This window comes from Melanostigma gelatinosum (assembly GCF_949748355.1).
Source record: "Melanostigma gelatinosum genome assembly, chromosome: 7".
Taxonomy (NCBI): Eukaryota; Metazoa; Chordata; class Actinopteri; order Perciformes; family Zoarcidae; genus Melanostigma; species Melanostigma gelatinosum.
The window spans coordinates 9435600-9454329 of record NC_136640.1 but is presented as its reverse complement, the minus strand read 5'-3'; the positions used below and the strand labels follow the sequence as shown (position 1 = coordinate 9454329).

At 44.8% G+C, this 18730-nt stretch overlaps 1 protein-coding gene across 1 annotated transcript in view; it reads right to left on the bottom strand.

Annotated features, from left to right (window-relative positions):
* Positions 1-9196: 9196 nt before the first annotated feature.
* Positions 9197-18730, bottom strand: part of clpb (ClpB family mitochondrial disaggregase) — a 29184-nt gene continuing 19650 nt past the window's right edge. The window contains exons 8-16 of the mRNA XM_079271354.1: positions 16685-16762; positions 13865-13920; positions 13665-13709; positions 13043-13204; positions 12810-12966; positions 12345-12418; positions 12064-12183; positions 10801-10905; positions 9197-10613 (exon numbers count right to left, since the gene is read on the bottom strand). Coding sequence (XP_079127480.1) covers positions 10416-10613; positions 10801-10905; positions 12064-12183; positions 12345-12418; positions 12810-12966; positions 13043-13204; positions 13665-13709; positions 13865-13920; positions 16685-16762 — 995 coding nt within the window. The 3' untranslated portion in view covers positions 9197-10415. The remainder of the gene's footprint in view (positions 10614-10800; positions 10906-12063; positions 12184-12344; positions 12419-12809; positions 12967-13042; positions 13205-13664; positions 13710-13864; positions 13921-16684; positions 16763-18730) is intronic.

Genomic DNA, 18730 nt, shown 5'->3' with positions numbered 1-18730 from the left:
GGAGAGTAGCCGGTGCAAACACCGGTCTGCAAGCCAAACACGACGAGGTGAACTCTGAGCAGCTCTGGTGTGTCTTCAGCCGCCTTTTATTTTTAGGTGATACAGTGACTATTGTTCAAACCGGTCGGAGTTGGTCAGTGTCCCCAGTATCTCCCTGGACTGTTGGTTTCGTCTCTTCAAAACTCCTTGTCCAGATTTTTACATCTCACTGTCACGCGGCTGTTTTTCTTTGGTAAATAATCCAGATGTTTGCCCTTTTGTTCTCTCTACAGCTCTTCGCGGTCCTTCACTTTCTCCTGCTCCTGGGTTTTTCTCCCCTCGGTGCTTCTTCCCCTAGACTGCAACTCGCTCTCTGCTCTCGCGCTCCGTTTTGACAGTGCGCTGCGGCTCGCGCAGTGTTTATAATAAACTTGGCAGAGCGCGAGACAATAGCGAGGCGGTGGTCTAGTTTCCATGACAATGCCACCAGTGAGTGAGCGTGGACACGGACAGCCCCCCTTCCCCCCTCCCCCCCCCCCCCTATTCCCCCTCCCACCGCTCACTGCACCGCCCACGCGCTCCAGAACATCGCGAGCTCGCAGGTGTCAGCAGAGTTAAATCATCTACAAAAACAACGACTTCTTCATTAAAATTGTTGACATTTTGATGCTTCCTTTATCGGACGTTTCTAATGCCGGTGAGTCAAGTTTTCTCAGCGCACATATAACCAAAACCAGGCGTCGGTTTCTTCCAATTTCCTTAAAATAAAGCTATGAACTGCGTTTTTATAAGCTAAGTCTCCAGGAAGAAATGTAAGGAGCAATTTGAAGCCAAGACGGGCACTTCTATACTTGTTATCTGAGCTTAGGTGAACACTTTCCTTTCTTTTCCCATATGTTGAAGGAACGCTCGAGCTATAATTCAGTCTGAAAAGAGCATAACGCCACAGCCTCTAAAAGTGAATCATAAACCGGTTGTACAATGGTTTTGCATTCAGGCAGAAGGACTGACTGACTGGGACATTTGGGGATGAATATGAATGTAGCGTTTGGTCAAATATCACAAGATAAGATAGGCCTAAAACTGAATATAAAGGAGCAATATTCGCTCTGTTAGGGATTGAATTATGTCCGATATTGAACGCATCTACAAGAAAAACTTACACTCAGGAAATACATAATTTCACTGGTCTTGGAGAGTCTGATATCTGAATATTTCTGCGATAGCCCCTATACGATTAGTTTATGCCGAAACAGTGTAATTAGTAGCTTAGTTGCAAGTGAATCTCAATGAGCAGGTGCAGCTTGAGCCCCAAATAACGCGCCGTATGTAGTCAATGTAGTTTCACTGACCCACACACGGCACAACGAAACAACTGCAGCTCAGCCACAGAAGTCTTTACGTGGTGGAAAACGTCCAGATGTGACGGTGATTGGTGAGATTAAAAGCTTTGATTTGATTCCGATCACTTTTTACGGAGATGTCACCAGAGTGAGCGTCACTTTGATGTATAGGACGAGAGAGGGAATTGGCTGCGGAGACAAGTGAGCAACCGCGACAGGCTAACCATAAACGCATTGACGCTTCATAAATTGGTTTAAGTTTATTGTTCGGTGTCATACAATGTGATAAGTCATATCCCACACGGCCCCCATCACACACACACACAGAAAGGACTTGAAACCAGAATACTGGCAGGCAGGCGCGCGCTCCATGCAGTCTTAAAACCGGCACGGCTGCATTTCAGGCTGTGTTCATTAAATTAACAGGCGTTTTATTGGTGGATAAATTTCACCAAATAACACAACCCACTAACCAAAAATTACGTTGAACGTGCATGCGAGGAAATAATTAAGTTTGGCTTGTCGTGCGCGCTTTTATCTCTGCTTGACCAGAGGCTGTACGCGATGCTCCCTGATGTCATTAACCCAGAAAACACACACGCGCGCGCATGCGTGTTTTCGCCGCGCCTGTACTCGCTTAAACTACAAATAAGTACAAATAATACGATTTGTTTAAAGCGTTCGTCGTGTGGTCGGTGAGGAGCTGGTGGATGTTTGGGGCGGGGCGGCACGCGGGGCTCCTGTTGATACAGTTGCAGATGGAACGTCACTCATCAAGGCCACGAGAGCTCTCTGAGTTTAAGAGGACACATCTCCCAGTCTTCTGGTCCACGTGTACATGTTCTCATTATATGATTCCAGTTTGTAATCTGAGTTCCACTCCAGCTCTTGATCGAGTTTTAGTTGTTCGCATCTTTTGTCTTATTCTTGTTGTAAACTTCTGATTCGGGTCGAATGTGTATAGTCACAGTGTTCCAAGTAATATCTAATTATTTATGCAACAAATATCAACCCAAATGTTTTGCTCCAATTTAGAAAGATATCGTCTGCAAAGATGTTCAGATTTTGGCATCAGCCTCGTGATTTAACCAATCAGCTCCCACGTCTGGTGGGTTCAGAGGTGAGTTTACCGAGAAACTTAAACAGTTTCAAAGTTAAACTCTCCAGGCCGTTTCTGCCTCCCCCCAAAAAAAGAGCAGCCAGCGAGTTATCCTGCATTTAAGCATTTCAACTTTAATCCCTTCAAAGACGGGACCGGTCTCTTCCAGGCCACTAATCCGCCCTATAGTGCTCCAGCTCAGGGGGAGACTTCTCCTCTGGGGAGGCTTTAACTTTGGACTTTTACATTCATGGGGGCGATTTGACGGAAACAGTTGCGGGGATCTTTGGCATTCATGACGTCTGAGTCAACACAGGGGGGCACAATGGTCCCCTAGAGGCTCCTGATGGCCCCTGAGAGAGGAACCCCGACTATAGGGATTATGGGCCCCATTGGAGGACTGGGTTATTAGGGAGGACATCTTATGGACGCACTTAACATATAGGCTGTCCGTTTCAAAGTTATGATTGAGTTAACATTAAAGGATCGGTTCACTTTACAGTGATCAGTTTGTCCTTGATTTTAGATCCAACATTAAAACAGTAGGTTGTAATAGCAAGAGCGATTAAGGCAGTTAAGCAATTAACCACAAGTTCAGGTAACGAAGGAAAACATATAGTTAACAATAAAGTATTATAATAAAACTCATGGTATTTCTCTGTGATGTGTCGATGTTTCCCTTGATTATAATGGGCTCTCTGTTTAACGACCCTGATGCATCATAAATAACTATAGGGTGGAAAGCCTGACCCAAACATTTTTTGCTGAGAGACACTCTTTTCTGCGCTGTGGTTGCAAAATGTATTATTAAAAAAACAAAAACACCAGGCCATATATTCACACCCCGTAATTGTCCTGTCCGTCCTCGTTTATTTCAAGCACGAAAGGGTTCACGATCTGTAGAAACATCTTAATTAAATTCCCAACATTTGTTCCCTCTCTGCTCCCGTCTCTCCTGCAGCCTGTAATTGTTTGTGATGGTCTTCCACCCCTCAGAAGCCGACTGGAGATCTGCGGGGCTGCATGCAGATTGGCTCTATCGACGCCAGCATGCAGGGCAACTTGTGTGTGCGTGCGTGTGTGTGTGTCTGTGTGTCGGTGTGCGTGCGTCAGGGGCGGTGTGGGGTTGGAGAGACTGGTCTCTGTGATGGATGGCTGGATGGTCTTGATGGAGAGATGGAGAGGTGTATGGATGGAGACATGATGGGGATAAGGGATGAGTGAAAGATGGGACAGCGGCGACACTGGTGTGAAGAAAAGCCGCGCGGGAGGCCGCAGCCCGGTATCTGTCCCGTGACACGCGGTGGTGGTCTGAAAAACAAGTGAAGCTGTCAGTCAGAGAGAGGGAGAGAGGGGGAGAGAGAGAGAGAGAGAGAGAGAGACTGCCAGATCCATCCATCATGGAAGCTCAAAGAACAACATGAGCCGAAAGCCGTTTTCCTGCTTCTGTAAAAACTGAGGCAGCTGATCCTCGGGTCTGGATAGAAACCCTCCTCTTTGTCGAGATGCGCACATTAATAATTACTTTATGATATTTATGTTTTATGTAGAGTTGATTGAAGTGAGTGATGGTTGCTGCTGCAATAAAATGCAACCAGGGGGACAAAAAAAAAGGAAAGACATAAAGGCACATTGACCTATAGTGTGTGAGGCTGTGCGCACCATCTGTAAATAATTAACCCTCCACAGTGTCTTGATTCCTTCTGAGATTACATTTTAGTTAATGTGATAAAGCTTTATTTTTAAGAAATCGTTAAAACAGCTGCAAATATTTTAACAAATAACCACATTTCTGTGTATTAAAATCACTTTAAAACTCGTTGTAATCAGTTGTAGTGTGAGCTTCAGTTATCAATAAATTAAAATCAAATTGTAATAGTTTATGCTGTCAGTTATTCTTTGATTATATTATTCATATGTAGTCCATAAATTAAATTGACCATTCAGATTATTTGTAACCGAATTTGGCCTATCTTCTCCTTCTTGGATGTTGTTGTGTTTATTGAATTATTAAACCTTTAACCAATCACGATGTGGACAGCATGAATATAGAATAGGAGTCTGTTTTCGTCGCACTGCATCATATGAGTCCCCTAATGATCATTTCATTGCTACCTGTATCTATTTTGCTTGTGTGCAAAATATGCAACGATAAATAACTGATTGAATTCTTTCACTTTACAACGTTTTTTTTTATTTATCTTAGCACGTGTCCATAATATATACCTTCAATGAATGAATTTGTAACCTCCTGTTAAAAGTGTAGCATAATAAGGCATCTTAGATATTTGCAAATGATTCTATAATTTAATTATTAGGACCATACTTCTTTTTTTATTTGCTGCAACTTCCTCCTTCCACATGTGCTGACTAAACCCATCAGGCCCGCGTACACAGCCGAGCAGCTGGCTCTCCACCTGCAGTGTCACTAAAATGTGTCGTGTCATCGCCCCTCTTAAGAGCCTCTCCTCTCGTAGGTGAATTTGATTGCGCATAAAATAACATCAAAAAATCCCAGAGCCATGCCGTCAACATCGGCCATGCGCCTTTCCAGCAGCAGAGGCTGGCGGTGCATTTGATTTGCCCGGTGATGGATGAGAGGCGGTGCAGGAGAGAGGGGGGAGGGGGGAGGGGTGGTGTGCCTCAGCGGCCGGGGGTCCCGTCGGTGTGCCTGTCCCCGCATTTCAATCCCCAATTACCGGAATGTACCGTGACGCTCCGGCTCGAGACGACGGCGCGCGCATCTAACCGGGTTAGAGACGGGAGCGACAGCACCCAGTGTAAGAGTTACATCCAACTCTTCACAGTGTTGATGCACATAATCAAAACCAGTGGGCCCGTAAAGCCTTCTCTGCAAGAGGAAAATAAAATAAAAAACACTGGCACAAATATTGGTGAGAGCCAAGGAATATGTTCTGACCTCAATCAAATGATCTTCAATCTATGGGCCGCAATGTGCCCTTTATCTGGGTCATAGTTGTAATCTGGCACACAGTAAGAGAAGTTGTTAAACGCGTTGTAATGCATCATCGAAACAGCGTGATATGGCACAGAGGCATCCCCAAAATCACCAGAACATTTGGAAGAAAGGCCTGTAGTGAAATCGGTTTTCTTTCTGGATGTAAAATCTCATCATATTGCACCAATTTTTCATGTTCAAAATATCATCATTGGGACCAATAAAAGCGCCCGTAGATAAACTGTGGCGCAGAGGAGCATCATATCTGCCCGAATACTCAAATGAGTTTAGCTCAAGTCAACATCAGCCAAAATTCAGTGAAAGAGCCAAAGTTATTATCAGATTGCATGAAAAACGTGAAGTGCAACACAGTCTAATGAGGGGAAATATATGTCCAGCACAAAGGCTCATCAGGCTGATGTTTTTGTCAGTTGCTACAAAATGTGGCCATTCATTTTACCCTCTCAAATTACACTCACACTAATTTAAGTCCACTCTAACATCAATTCAACATGCACTCGTCAGCCGGAATATGACGCAGGGCAGCTGCGGTTATTCACATGCTGCGTACATCTCTCCACTGCGGCACCAGACCTGTATTATCCTAATGGATAACGGCATGTTACTTAAAAAAGAAGCTTTTTAGGATAAAAAAAAACACGTCCCGGGAGACCACGGTACACACACACACACACACACACACACACACACACACACACACACACACACACACACACACACACACACACACACACACACACACACACACACACACACACACACACACACACACACACACACACACACACACACACACACCACAGCTGGAGCGGGCGAGGGATGGCCGCGCGCAGGAGAGCTTCTCCAAACACGCTAATTAGATCTCGAGCTCTGGCCCCGCGCTCTGAAAGCAGCCCAGCGGCGGGGCGCGCGGAGCTGTGGAAAGTTAATTGAATTAAATTCCCTCTAAACTAATTAGGCTGCAATCTGCCACGCGAGCTGTCCCTGAGCAAGGTTCGAATTAGGCGGAATGGATTCTTTCCTTTTCTTTAAAAGAAAGGATGGCAGACTGGTGTGTTTTTTGGTGGGGTCCTTTATTTGTCTTTTATGCTAATTCTCCCAGGGGACTGTCACGTGATTGCCTTGCGGTAACCGGACGGCATCCGGTGTGTGCAAACCCCTGTCCGTCGGTCCGTCCCCGAGCCACAACAAAGCCACCATAACATACCCATGCCGTTAACACCGAGAGCCTCAAAGTCTCATTTGAGCAACCTATGTAAAAACCCCAAAATGAAAGCCTCGTGCAGGCTGTGATAACTGTGCTGCTCCACAGCTGCACGAGTGAGGAGCATCTTTAAGGCTGAGAGGATGGAGGTAATGGAGGTGAAATCGATCGCTTTCCTGAGGGAGCACAATGAGAAGGAGAGGGAGAGATGAGAGGAGTGCAGAGGGACACGGATGAAAATCCCCCGTTAAGAGCGGGGACAGATATGATAATGGGAGATCCTCTAGTAGTCGTTCATCATTCACCACCTCCACCTGGCTGCATGCTGCACCTCTCCCTGCTGCTGCTGCTGCTGCTGCTGCTGCTGCTGCTGCTGCTGCTACACAGCAAGTAAAATCAAACACACCCAAACTTCTTCATCTTTTTATGAACAGAACATATTCAGAAGAAGAGCACACAGGCCAGATCTCACTCATAAAGCAGCATCACATTCAAACACACACTGGAAACCACATCAAAATAGATGCCACTAGACACAGTATACCCACCGTCTCAAATCTGGGCTGATGTAAATAGAGCGGTTTGACTCCGCAAAGAAACTCTCGTGCTCTCTACTGCTATTTGTATTACTCTGGGCATTGTTTGCATTTACGATATATTTGACAGTACAGAGATGAGAGGAAATAAGAGGAGAAAGATGAGGAATGAGGTCCCAGTCTGGACAAAAGTCTGGAGACCTTGTGGTTCATGGTCAGCATCTTGAACCCAGAGGCCACCAGGGCGCCCCAAATGTTTTTTTTAATAATTTGGTTGATTCCAGTTTGCTTAGAGAATCTGAGCCACTAACATGCAATATCAACGAAGGCCTTAATCTGTGGTCATGTGTTGCTGCTTCTGCTGCTTGGAACCATGGTCTTTGACCAAGGAAATATATTCACAGCAAGGCAACACAGAATACTGAGAAATACAGATGTTTTTCTACGAAAATAAAATGTTTTCCCATCTTTGACCTTTACCATCTCGCTCACTTCTCTGTTTCGCTTCTCTTTTGCACCTTGAACTCTCGTCTCGTTCGCAGCAGAAGGTGGAGGAGACACACCAGGACAGAGAGGGACGGACGGATGGACAGCGGAGGAAGAAGAGGGAAGGACTGAGAGGAAAAGGTGGAGGAGAGAGAGAGAGAGAAGCTGAGGATGGGGGGGGGGGGGTTGAGCAAAATGTAGCGAGATAGAGTGAGAGGGAGGTTAGGACGATGGAGGGCCAGGTTTCTGTTTCTCCATAATCTAATCAGAGAAATGGCAGCAGTCAGAAATAGCCTGACGGACAGACTAAGAGCCTCTTCTCTCTCCCCCTCCTCCTCTTATTCTTGTCTTCCTCCTCGGGGAGGGTAAATGGATACACACACGCACACACACGCCAGCTTGACTTCCTAAAACCATAAAGTGCAGATGTGTTTGAGGGTATAAGAGAGACGGGGAAAGAAAGTATTGCGGTATCAAAGAAAAACCTGATCGACTGCATCTAGATGCAGCCACTTCAAGAGTCCCACTTTTGAAAACGTCTGCTGTGTTGCTCCTTTGATCAGCTTCACAAAATGCGGATGACATTTTAAGAGTATTTGACAATTTGTTTACAGTACAATTTACAATTAATACAACCACAAAGTAAGCTCAGATTCAGAGTGGTTGGCAGATGGATATAGAAAATACTTTCCTCTCTTCTCAGTTCCCGGGAAGTACAACAGACGATCAGAGCTTTTGAGGACCGAGCCTCAAACTGTAATGCACTGCACTGCTGAGCCAACATCCGTTATTGATTTACATCATCAAAACTACACTGATGGAGGAGAATTAATGAAGCAGAACTTCTAAAACGTTTTATTGGAAGAAAACCGGGGGTGCAACTGACGATTATTTTCCTTATTGATTCAACGATTGTCTTTCCGATTAATCATTTAGATACTGAAATATCAGAAAATATTTTAAAGTGCCCATTGTTGACAAAGCCCAAAACGACATTTTCAAATTGCATTTGAAGAGCAGCAACAGTTGAAAACACAAAGATGTTTAATTTACAACAACAGAAAAACAAGAGTCAATAAGCTGGAAACAGCAAATATTTGGCAATTTTTGCTTGAAAATTAATGATTAATTGATCACCAAAATGGTTGGCTTTTCATTTTGTGCTGACTAATTGGCTGACCGATATTTCAAACCCACAGAAGATGATGTTAATAATGCAAATCAACAGGGAATGACAGCTGTGACTCTGCAGATGTGTGTAAAACCGGCTAAACGTGTGAGTGTTGTTGGGGGGGTCCAGGAGGCGCACAGTAAGAGTCAATGTGTCTTTTTCCTGAATGCTAATTCCTCCCTATAGGGAAGACATTCCTGCAGGGTGCGTGTGTGTGTGTGTGTGTGTGAGAGCGATCTGTTCTACATTTCTGTAGCATTTAGCGCGCCACATTCCCTCCCAGTGTCCGACACAGACCCCCACACAGAGCAGAATTCCAAGGAAATTCCCCTGTCATGTTGTTGAGCGACACAAACAGAACAAAAAACAGAGGAATTCCCTTTTTGTTGTGATGACTTTATTTACACGGTGGCGGTTGGGATACAAGAATTAAAACTGTAGCTCGATTACATTTGGCGCCTCGTCAACATGCTGTTTAAACATTTATGAAACAACACTTTGAGTGTTATTCCTCTAAGACTTAATTTACTCGACCTTACAGCACCAGAGAACACAGTCGTGACGGACGAGACTTACTTTTTACATCAACAGAGACAATTCACAAGGCAGGTTTATTACCCATCATTCAAATGGGCTGCGATACGTTTGGTATTTCTCCACTTACACATTCTTTACTGAAATGAGATGAATACGCAGGTTGTGTTTGCTAACATGCATCCGTGAAGCTCTGCTGGTGAGTGAAATGTGCATTAAAGTGAACACAGGCAACAATCAGACAACGTCGAACTATCTTTGGTCATCAATACTTCCCTCTTCTTCACCGCAAACGGACAAACTCAAAGTGGCTGTTATTTGTCCAACTTTGGCAAAACATCGTAGTTCTTAAACCAAATAACTTTCTCAGTATTTAAGAGGTTTAAGTTGAGCTACTCGTTAACATCCTCCAAGCAATATCCATCAAACGATTTCCCCATTTGACCTCCTGTCGACAAAACTGCCATTCATCCTCTCACTGTCGGATATACCACTGTTCACAATATATATCTTTAATAAATATTAAATAATCTCTCTGTTGTCAGTGTTCTACACTATAAAGCGGACATTAACTTCACCACCACGTCACAGCTAAGTTGACCGACAGTAGGCGACTACAAACGTAACGATGCTAATCTCTTGTTTCAGCGAACGCGATGGCGGCATTCCACCGACGATGAGATGTTTGTTCGTGAAGCTGCACGGCGCCAATCAACATGCAACACATTTACCTACTCTACTCTTGAGACTGTGTGCACCGCTCATATCAGTCCCAGCTGATACGAGAGTCTGTCGTAACGTTAACGGTCAAGTAGGCTGACTTGATATGCTGTTTACAGCACACGCTGTTGGCAGAGACTGTACTGGATATTGCGGAAAAGTTGGCTTGTAATTACTGCACGTGTGTCCTGAAACAGAGAGGCAGTGATGTGTTTCATCAGAGGTACTTTTATTGGTAACATCCATCAAGAACCACCCTTCCTCCTGACACTAAGATGAGGATGATGATGATATTGTGTGTGTGCGTGTGTGATGAGAGTGTACACGTGTGCATACACATCTCTCTTGTGTTTCTGTGTCGTGTTAGTGTTCAGGGCTGAGCGGTGGACGGATGTCCAGCGTTCTTGATGAGCTGTCCTCTCCCACCACCTCGAGGCGCAGACTGGGCGCGCTCCGCTCCTCCTGGTCCTGCGATTGGACGGACAGACGCAGGGTGCAGCCTTTGGGCAGCAGCTCCTGCTCGTATGCCGCCGCCAACTGGTTGACGACGCGCCGCTCAACCTGAGGGAATCGGTGACGAGGTCAGTGGTGAGGATTCAAACCAGCGTACTGACAGGTTTGCCTACTGCGAAGTCTGACATGATTTCCCTTTCTTTTCCTACATTGCATTTGTAATAGTTTGTTACTTTATTCATATTACAGTCCTAAATGAATGGTCTATTATTGCTGATCTTGAGCACCTGCATACCTCATGTTTGATGGAGCGTGCTCCGTAGTGCATGTTATACCCGCCCGCCAACAGGTCCAGAACCGGGCGCTCCCACTGAAGGTTTATGCCATGGCGCTGCTTGGCCTAATGACAGGGAAGAGGAGAGGTTAAGTGTGCTGATGTTGGCCTTCAGTAGATAAGAGCATCATAAACAGTCAAATCAGGAAGAGTGGATGCCGGAGAAGGACAAAGAAATCAGAGGCAGAGAGGAGATACTGTCAAGCAGCATGTCTGCCAGCGGCAATCAACAAGCCCTTAATGCGTTTTAATCAAACACCAGTCGATAGTAGCGATCAGAGCGGCTCATTTAGCTACTGATGTTAACACTCCATTCAATAAATAAGGTGCCGTGTTTTGCCCCAGAGACATAACCGCTAATAATGCAACATTACAAATATTAAAGGCGCTAAACATTTCATTTATTTAATATAAGTGAGTGACAAACAAATGGCTCATGAGGATTCTGCAATAATGAGATTTCTGCTTATAGCTCCGCTGCCACATTCAGACAGAGACCAGTTATTATGAGACGTGAACACTTAAAAAATTAAAGATAACAGAAACAAAAAAACACACGCGCACGCACGCACACACACACACACACACACACACACACACACACACACACACACACACACACACACACACACACACACACACACACACACACACACACACACACACACACACACGAGAGTCAGGTCCCTATGAGCTGCCTGCAGGGTCCATGCTGGCTGTCAGGACACCAGATGTAATATCAATAATTAAATATTGATGAAGGCTCCACATGTTAAATACTGTAATCACATTATAGTGAGCAGTAGCGGCACATAATATTGATCTGCGTGTGTTCCTGCACAGCTCAGAGGCTGAAGTGGGCGGGGCCTCCAGCCCCACTGGATTTATGTGATATAAATGAAGTGGGCTTGGGCGGCATGACGAGATTATCGGTCAACACGATACGGTTTGGCCACGATGACGGAACGATTTTCAATGAAGCAATGCCTATTTTGTGCTATATACAGTCTTTCTCTTTTGTTTCTTGCTGTTTTTATGCTTCACCGCATTGTTGTATCAAAAAAATATGCGTATCCAGCCTCTCTCTCTTCAGCTTGTTTTTGGACAGTAATTTTGTATATCGTTGTTTTTCTTGAGGCAATATCGTCAGAAGGGGAATTTCAATGTCGCCCAAACCCTAAAATGTAGTGTGCTGTGAAGACCTCTCTGCACGTTGCTACGCACCTTCTTGGCCCAGAAGTTGAGCTCTTTGGTGACCAGCTGTAGGAGCTCTGAGTGACAGAACGGCAGGAAGTACACAATCTCATTGATCCGACCCAGAAACTCGTCCCTCCGATAATGAGCCTGGAGAGGAACCAAAGAATCAACAATGACAACCGAAGCCTCCCAGGCCAATTACAGTACACCGCTGTAGAGGAACAAATAGTTAAACGGCAACATTTCTCACAAATCGCAGCAAAAACAAGGTGCGTTTTTATCTGCGTGTGTTCGTGTCACGGAGTTACCTTCAGGATCGGTCGAATCACAGAGTCTTTAAACTGTCGGGAGATTTTGACGTCATCACCTTTCTGTACTTCCTCTGGGGAAAAGCACAACATTCATTTCAGTGTTACCTTTATAGTCACCTGATGGCTCTATATGTCTTCACGGTGTCGCACCAAATCATTACACTTTGTGTGAACATGTTTGCTAAATTGTTGATCCAAATAGTCCCGACTTTAAGTTGAAATGATCTGACAAACAAAATTGTTTGACCGCACGTCATCATCATGTCATCACGCTGATTTTAAACTTCAGCAACTGATAAAAAATGGATGAAAATGACAGTGTCAGAATGGGTTTTATCGGGTTACGAACGTGGGAACTCATGGCATGATGTAGCGTATGATGTACGTACGAATGCAAGGCTGCTGTGCATCATGGGAGTTTGCATTTGTTAAGTGCGTGTGCGTTAGTGTTGCTTCTCTCACCGAGGTTGTCGGCCAGCTTTCTGCGGCTGACCACCTCGGCTTCCTCGCGGAGCTGCAGTGCGTGCTGGGCGATTTCGTCACTTGCAATGTTAGACGTCATGATGAAGATGGCGTCTTTGCATTCGATGGTCTTCCCCTTACCGTCTGTGAGACGACCCTGAGGGCAACGACAGATCCGTTCATCGATGTTACATTTGCAAATGTCTCGTCCGTGTCTGTGTCTGTCTACACACCTCATCAAAGAGCTGCAGCATGATAGTGAGAACATCAGGGTGGGCCTTGTCCACTTCGTCAAACAGGACAACGGCGTTGGGACACGCCTTCAACAGCTTGGTCAGCTGACCCCCTTCCTCATGTCCCACGTATCCCGGCGGGGAGCCAATGAACTTCGCCACCTGAGAGATGAGGGAGAGCGGGTGCACGAAATAATTGAACAATGTAACAAAAAGAGTATTTAGCCAGGACCACACTTAACCTCAAAGGCTGAAATCCTTTAAAAAGTAACACCTGGATGAACATACCGAGGTGAACTGTTCATGAGCATCGCAACATGAATCTGAGTCACTGATGAAATGTATTCATCACCAAAGCGTCACATAATCGGGTAAAAACGGCATTCATCTGGGTTTATGTGTCCATTGTGTGTACATAAACAGAATTAATCCAATGCATCAGCACCATTCATCTGCAGCAGAGTGATGCGACTGTAACACTCTCTTTTGAAATGAATGAACCGCTCTTAGAGCCACACACTCCACACAGTATGTGTGAGTCAGTCATTAGAAACAATCAAACACTTTAACTACCTCCTGACTTCACGCTGGTGTAATGTGGAGCAGGTGAAACGTGTCTCACCTCGTGTTTTTCCTGGAACTCGGACATGTCCATACGGATGAAACCCTGCAATCACACGATGGGTTAAAGACAACACGCTGCCGTATCAAGTGTGTATCTCCGCCTCATTTCTTCAAGGCGGGAAGTAGCGCGATATTAAAGACCTTTTGACACTGGTGTGTGTGTGTGTGTGTGTGTGTGTGAGACGCTTCATAACATACCTTCTTCATGTCCTTGTGCATGTAGCGAGCCACCTGTTTGGCCAACTCTGTCTTTCCTGTGTCACCCGCCATCAACCAGAACAGAGACATGGTTTAGTTATTCCCATTTACATATACATATACACACACATATATATATATATATATATATATATATATATATATACACATATATATATATATATATATATATATACACATATATATTAGAGGTGTAACGGTTCACAAAATTCACGGTTGGGTTCGGTATAAATGCCAGAGAAATGTACTTGATTTTAAAATAGATTTATTCATTACAACTAACATTATGAAGTTATTCTTTGACTTTGAACAATGATGGAACTATACCTGAGTGACCCATCTTCTGGGGTGTCTTCTTAGCAACACATAAGCATAAAAAACAAAAACTGCTCCTTAATGTTATGTAGTATTGTTAGTTACATCTTGCAAAAGAGATTTTTAATCTCAATGGGACTACCTGGTTAAATAAAGGTTTTTAAAAAATAATATATATATATATATATTTTTATTCAAACGTATTCGGTTCGTCATGCGTACCGAACCGTGAGCCTCGTACCGAACGGTTCAATACGAATACGCGTACCGTTACACCCCCAATATATATGTACAAACAACAGTCACTGCTTTTTTGGAATGCAGAGATTTTAGGGAAAACAAGCTTCTTCATTTCAGACGGGAAGACGATCTCTCTCCTCCTCTAAGTGCCGGCCTAAATCCCAGCGTCTCCGCCTGCAAAGCTTTCAATCATCTCCTGCTCTCCAGAAGCACACATTACATTTGCCGCTAAAATATTCTGCATATAAATGCTCATATAGGATATTGATGTCTTGTGTTTGGTATGCGTATGAGTATGATGATCGTGTGTGTGTGTGTGTGTGTCTTGTTGCTGTGTTTAATATTGATGTCTCATGGCCACGGTTTGTCGCTGAAGGCAGCAGAGAATATGAACACCGTCTCTCCTTCATCCATCTCTCTGGCCTGTCATCTCACCATCTCCCTCTTTTTCAGCCATCTATCTGGCCCTTAATATCCCTCCGTCTGCCTCCTTCCTTCACCAACACACACACATACTTCTTCGTCTTGCTGCTGTTTGAGATCATCTTTTCTTACACAATGCACACATTCCCTCCTTAAAACGACTAAAAACAATTCACTTCTTTTGAGACGGAGGAGTGTCGGTGTGGATCTGTTGCAGCAGAAAAGGTCCAGACAGAATTTGGACAGTCTCAATTCATCCCCGGCGTCCCCAGTGTGTATCTTTAATTGAAACCGCCGTAGTGTTGGTCTGAGATTTGTTCGCTCTCGACGCCGTGCGCCAGCAAAAGGTTTCCTCCGGTGTTTGAAAGTGCAATGAGCCGTTTTTGACAGCTGGTGCACCCAGAGCTCTATGAGCTGCAATAAACTACGGATTAGAAATAGATGTCGCTTTATAAAGCCAATACTGATCAATTAAAAAAATGATTGGTTTGAATTTGATTGGTCCTGAGTCTCACCTACACACACACACACACACACACACACACACACACACACACACACACACACACACACACACACACACACACACACACACACACACACACACACACACACACACACACACCTTAGTTCTAAACTTCTACGCATAACGATCTGCTTTCATAACTGTGTATCGTCTTAACTGGCGTGCTGTACACAGACTGTTTGTCTCTGAACATCTTTATAGATGTTGTGTGTCGTGTATTACTGTGTATTCACTTACACACTACTGCTTACTAAACACCAGATACTAGCCGGGTTCATGACCTCACAATTGCCGCCCACGTCACAAATGATGTCAGTGATTTCAGATGATCGACTGTACTTTCCCTGGTTGGAGACTGATGGATGATTATCTTTATGATCCCCTTAAGGGAAATTGATTGAGAAACAAGCAAGCCAATCAGCGCCTTTGTGGGCGGGACTAAGGTGACACTGCAGAGCTGTTCCAGAGTCAGACAGGTTGCGACATCTAAAATGTTTGCAGAAGCTGTTGTTAATAACTGCTCATAGAAACGGCATGTAACCACAGACCCGTAATAGAATTAATCATCTCATTCTTTTCCAATCAAATCAAAACAATTTTCACCCACAAACTTGCCTGTTCACTGTAACAGCATTGTTCATTTGCAGATACTACGAATGATACAAAGCTGGTTGAAATCGGCAAAGTATCCCTAAAAGAAAACAGCTGACTGAGGTTGTTTAGCGTACTCGACCAGCTAACTTGCAAACAGTAACGTGAGCCTGCCAGCCTCTTGCTGTGCTAGCTGTGGGAATAACACACCAGCTAGATCAAGTCAAACTAAAACCATATTCTCTCAGATGTTGGTCTTTATTTACTGAAATACAGCCCGTCTTTTTAAGTTTGAATTAAAATCTTAACAAAATCAAGACACTTGCGATTAATAAAGTCAATAGGTAGATGTGCGAAACAGTCAAAATGCTGGTTTAAAGTCTTCTTTTACTGCAGACGGTAAATAACGACACCTTGGAGGGAAACTCCTTCACTGACTGCTTACAGTAGTTTCCCCAGTTTGTGTTGACGTTTGACAGTGTCACACGTGCTTTTGTTGTCTTGCATATTCTGTTTCTTTTGAAATCAGCAGACCGGCAGGAGGAAAATACACTCCGCATGAGTTCAACAAGCTTCAGAAACGTACTCAAGTGTTCTGTTTATTCTGGCAGATACTTCCAAGACACTGAAGAGGTGTTCTTTGTTTGTTTTGCCTTTCTTTCATGAGATCAAATGAGAGCGGGGAAGTGTTTGGTGTGATTTACCGATTCCTGACGAGCCGAGGAAGAGGAACACGAGAGGATGCTCTTCGTCGTACCAACCGTTCTCCTTCCTCCTGATGGCTACAGAAAGAAAGAAAAAGGAGGACCATTTGCATTTGTTGACTTTGCTTTTGCACAGAGTATTCTAAGCTTCACCCGTCTGAACCGAGTTGACCCGAGGGCGACGGGTATCCCAGAAACTATGACAAAAGAGCGAGAGAGCAGGGATGAGAAAAGGGTCAAGACATTTGGTGGAGAGGGAGAAGACAGAAGAGAGAAAACAGAGCAAGAGAGCAAGATGAGAGACCTCCAGAAAGCTACCCACGCTGCCTCTCTTCCCCCCTCAGTCAGTGGGGCCATTAGCCAGCAGTAATTGTGTTAGCCTCCCTGGCGCGGCCATGGCGAAATCAGTTTAGCATGGATCGCAGCCTCACACACACACACACACGCGCACGCACACACACACACGCTTGCTTAAAGAGGAGTGCCTACCCAACCCTGCCATCACCCCAGCAACCATACTCACACACATGCACAAAGACGAGATGATGAGGTGGATCGGTGGGGAAGCAAAGAGTGTATTTGGCCCGTGGTTTCAGCCACTCGACGAAGACTCAGACATGAGCACAAACTCATCTGAGGCCGGGGCCAAAAGCCATAGATGAGCAGGGGTTTGACAAACGGTGTTTTTTTGGTTATTTAGTGGCTTAGCGAAGCCCTGAGTTTGAATCCACTGGCAGGCCGGGGCCTTAATGTGTGGAGTTGTCGCTGTGGCTTTTCTTCCAGCTGACATCCATTTCAGATGAACTGGAAACTGTAAATCGCTCACAGCTATGTCTGTCATTGTTTGCTCGGCGTTAGCCTTGAGATAGACTGGCCCTCTGTTCACAGTGTCACCATGTGCTCCACCTTCAGGAGCTGAGAGGCCCCCAAATCGATGAGCAGGTATATAAAATGGGTGGCTGTATCCTGATTGTGTCGTTCAGGTAAGTTCGCATTTAAACCGTTATATTAAGACGACACCTTTGAGAGCTGCCCATCCACCTCGAGACCTCCTGGAACATAGATCGGCCCCGAACCACATCAAAGCAATGCTCATTTTCATTAAACATGAACCATAGGAGCCAAATGATTCATGCAGTTATTAATGGTATTGTTAATTCATTAAAGGTGCTCATTTGACATTCAGAGCATTCATATTTATTTATAGCAGGAAACAACAGTTTGTAATGCAAGGAGGAGAAATGTCTATCTGAGAAGAGAACGCAGTCGTTAGCACTGTTAGCACCGTTAGCTTCTAGCCGCCGGCTCAGCTGTCGCCATGTTGAGAGCCGTGTGGAGGCAATAGATGAATTTCGTAGAGAGAAACTTGAATATAAGTCTGCAATTAATAACTACAATGTCCAACGTTAAACTGTGATACTGCCGCCTCAGGTCAACACAAAACATGCAGCCGCGCACACCAGGTCTGTCTTGAGCTTCTAATTGGCGACTTCACCTCTGGATCGTAAATTTAAGCAGTTGAAACATTGGTCCTGCTCGTCCGTCACATCTTAAAACCCCGTCTGTTTGAATCACGAGTGAGAACAAAAGCACCGAAGGGCTGGGCAGGCTTGTCCTTCATTTTACGACCATTTGTTATTCACCTGCAAAGTGTTCTTCTCAACTCGTCATTGCCTTCACAGCTTCTGGCCAACTGTCCCCAAAGACACAAGAGTTCTCCGCTTAAATACATTATAGTTAGCAGCACAGTTGGTGACCTCAAGCTTAAATAATGCAGCTGAGAGATGTCAATAAGTGGCTGGAGATCACTGTGGCCGAGTTGCTAAAGAGAACACGGAGGAACCCAAACTTTAATTTCAGTCGTGCAACAGTGAAAGCTTCAGTATGTTTCCTGTCGGAGCATCTTCTACCAACATGTCTGCGCGTGATGCAGTGAAGCTGGAACACCTCACGACAGACACCAGATCTGAGTGTTAAACGGGCTACTAATAGCTGATAATCATGAAAGAAACAGACGCTCGGCCGGAGAAGACGAGCAGCGGCAGA